The 3,156-nt window shown below is 31.1% G+C and overlaps 1 protein-coding gene across 1 annotated transcript; it reads left to right on the top strand.

Moving 5' to 3' along the window:
• Positions 1-894: 894 nt before the first annotated feature.
• LOC124893517 (ethylene-responsive transcription factor 4-like) lies at positions 895-1,826 on the top strand. Its single transcript, XM_047404498.1, has one exon. The coding sequence runs from the start codon at positions 998-1,000 to the stop codon at positions 1,625-1,627; it is 630 nt and encodes a 209-aa protein (XP_047260454.1). The 5' UTR covers positions 895-997; the 3' UTR covers positions 1,628-1,826.
• Positions 1,827-3,156: the final 1,330 nt, after the last annotated feature.

Genomic DNA, 3,156 nt, shown 5'->3' with positions numbered 1-3,156 from the left:
CTAAACTCAATAACTTCCGAACACCTTACGAATTGGTACAACTCATTTCGTGAGTCATAAATCACATATACAAACTACTGAGAGCGCTAAAATAAAGAAGATGAGAAAATTTCATTAAACAACCGGGAGGATCGTTACGATATAACAAAGAAAAAATTAAATTTTTTTCTTAATATACATTCTCTATTCTTAATTGTTGTTTTTCGGAGAGGTGCACATATCAACTATTCAAAAGTTAAAACATAATAATAAGGATTAATATTACTTCCTTTGTCTCAATTTATATGGTTTACTTTTCTATAATTTTTAGTAGTCAATCCCAAAAAGAATGACACACTTCTGTATTTAGTAACAATTTAAATATTTTTTTTTATCCTTGATGAAATAATTTATAGTCACACAAACACTTATGACTTATTTTTTATCATAAATTTCATAAATCTTTCTTCCTTTTTCAAAATTTGTGTTTAGACAAAGTGACTTATATAAATTAGGACGGAAGGAGAAAAATTTATATTCCCTCCATTCCTGTTAAATTGTTCCTCGCATTTTTCGTAAGTCAATTTGACTAAGTTTCAAAGTTAAATTAGATTAGATTAATTTAATTATTTTAAAATTAAAATTAAAATGTTCACAAACAACATGAAAATTACTATAAATTATAAAAAAAAAAATTAATTTGATTAAATAATACATCTTAAAATGCTGATCAAAGTTTATATCGTTTGACTTAAAAAAAATAAGCAATTAAAAAGTAATGAAGAAAGTAAATATTTAAGACACTATTATCAAAAAATTTCTTAATTAAGCAATAAACTGTCGTATCACATGTGGTCCCACAAGTACATCAGTCAAGTCCAACACTCCCTTTGCTGACTAAGTTTTTGGTTTCTTCCTTCGCCACTTTTCTATTTAAGCAGCTCTTTCCTCCCTATACTTTCGCTCAGCCTTATGACTTCTTCAAAAAAAACACATTACTATCCCCCCTCCCCAAAAAATGGCACGTAGGCATAGACGTACGGCGGCGGCGGTAGCTATAGCAGCAGAAAAGGAGGTGCATTACCGCGGAGTAAGAAAGAGGCCATGGGGGAGATACGCGGCAGAGATAAGAGATCCACATAGGAAATGCCAAGTATGGTTAGGCACATTTGACACAGCAGTGGAGGCAGCGATGGCGTATGATGCAGCAGCCATAGAGTTTCGAGGTGTTAAGGCGAAGACAAACTTCCCAATTCCTATTGATGTAACTCGAAGTCCCAGTGAGGTGAGTACTGTTGAATCATCCACTGCGATGACCAAGATGAAGAAGGTGGAGGTTCCTGAGGAACTGGTGATTGTTGAATCATCACCGCTTTCGTTGGATCTAACCCTTGGCAGGTCCTCGTACTGTCTAGGAAGTAAGTTATTTTCCTCCCAGGCTCAAAATCATCTGAATGCTCGTGGTGGTGGTAGTGGTCTTGATCGTGGTGAAATGTTTCATACTAACAGATTCAGATCCATAATCATGGGTTCCGATGCAGGAGATCTCAGCGAGTCAGATTCTTCATCAGTGGTTGATTTTATAGGTAACAATACTAAGGACATTCAGATCGACCTCAATTTTCCATCGGTGCCCAAGAACAAGTGAAATTGCAGAAGTTGATGATCGGAGAATTTGCATGGTTTATTGAAATGTCTTTTAATTAATTAGTTGTAATCTTGTTTAATTAGTGTAATCCTCCTTTTAATTTTCAGTAATTAGGATAGAGTTAAAAAAAAATGATAAGAGAAATAATAGTAGTACTAGTATATATATGGGGGGAGAAATGTTCATCGTCTTATGTTAATATCGAAGAAAAATCTTATCTTTGAAGAAAAATCAAAAAATTAAATAAAACTTTAGGGTTGTTTTTTCTAAAATGTTTTAGTTTTAATAGTATCAAATTATTAGTTTAAATTTTTTATTTTTTATAATTATAATTTTAATAATTTTTAAGGTCTTTCGAAGGTAATTTTTTGAATTTTGTGTGATGTGAAATGATCGGAAGAAATCAAAAACAAGACTTGAAGAATCAGTTAGAATCATACATCTAAGTTTTTCTGGAAGTGATGGGAATTTGATCGACAGAGGAGGAAGTGGTACTGGCAGTGGTGATAGTGAGGACAGAAGGAGAACGAAAAAATTCCAAACTCGAAAACGTAATTTGTCTGAATTATACGTGTAAGTTTTTTTGCATGTGATGAAAACTTGGCAAACGAGAAAGTGGTGATAGTGGTGACGACGCAACACGTGTGGGTTATAGCTGTATGGATAATTACACATCTACTGAGAGTAAAGATTATGTTTGACTGAAAAAAAATCAACTTTTCTTTGACAATTATGGACCTTATTGCCACGTGGATCATAATCCACCAAATTATAGCACTTAATTTGTTTACACCTAAAGTCAACGAGTTGATTGAATTACACCTACTCCATTTGACAAGCAAATTATATGAATAAATATCATGATATTAATGCTAAAGTAATGTTTAGAACTTAGTTCTTGAGTTATAGTTATGACTTAATTATGAGCCTAATAATAGTAATTATGATGAAAATCAAAGATTTTTATTTATTTTGTAATGTAAATATTGAAAATCTGATTTTTAAAAGAATATAATTTCTTTTGTTATCTGTTATGGCGATGAATTATGAAGTTCAAATTTACTATTCGTTATGATTTCTAATTTAGATATAAATTTATATCATATATTAAAATTCAACATCCTGATGAATTTAGATTGCACTCACTTGTATCAGAGTGAATTAATCTCTTACGTAAATGCATAATGATTATTTTAATTGTTGATATGAACTGGCAAAGAAGGAAGTGGTAGTGACAGTGGCAATGAGGACACGAGGAAAAAGAAATGAATGGTTTGACACGCGAGTTAATGATAATAGAGATTAATCAATATATACTGTTAGTGGAATGAAGATTTTATACTGTCAAGATTTTTAAGACTTGTAATAGGTAAGATTCTCAATTATTTCATTTCTAAATATTTAAATATAAATTAAAAAATAGGAGTATAAGGCAATTTGGACTTCTATTATTTTCTACCAAAAATAGGAAGGATTCACTATTTTACATATCATTGTTTTCATGATTATTTATTTTACAACATTATTGT

This window comes from Capsicum annuum, unplaced genomic scaffold, assembly GCF_002878395.1.
Source record: "Capsicum annuum cultivar UCD-10X-F1 unplaced genomic scaffold, UCD10Xv1.1 ctg60820, whole genome shotgun sequence".
NCBI lineage: Eukaryota > Viridiplantae > Streptophyta > Magnoliopsida > Solanales > Solanaceae > Capsicum > Capsicum annuum.
The sequence above is the reverse complement of the archived record's forward strand: the minus strand, read 5'-3'. Positions and strand labels throughout refer to the sequence as shown.

Bases quoted from the DNA above. Each gene is read 5' to 3' on its own strand.
- LOC124893517 (XM_047404498.1), top strand. From the start codon at position 998: ATGGCACGTAGGCATAGACGTACGGCGGCGGCGGTAGCTATAGCAGCA.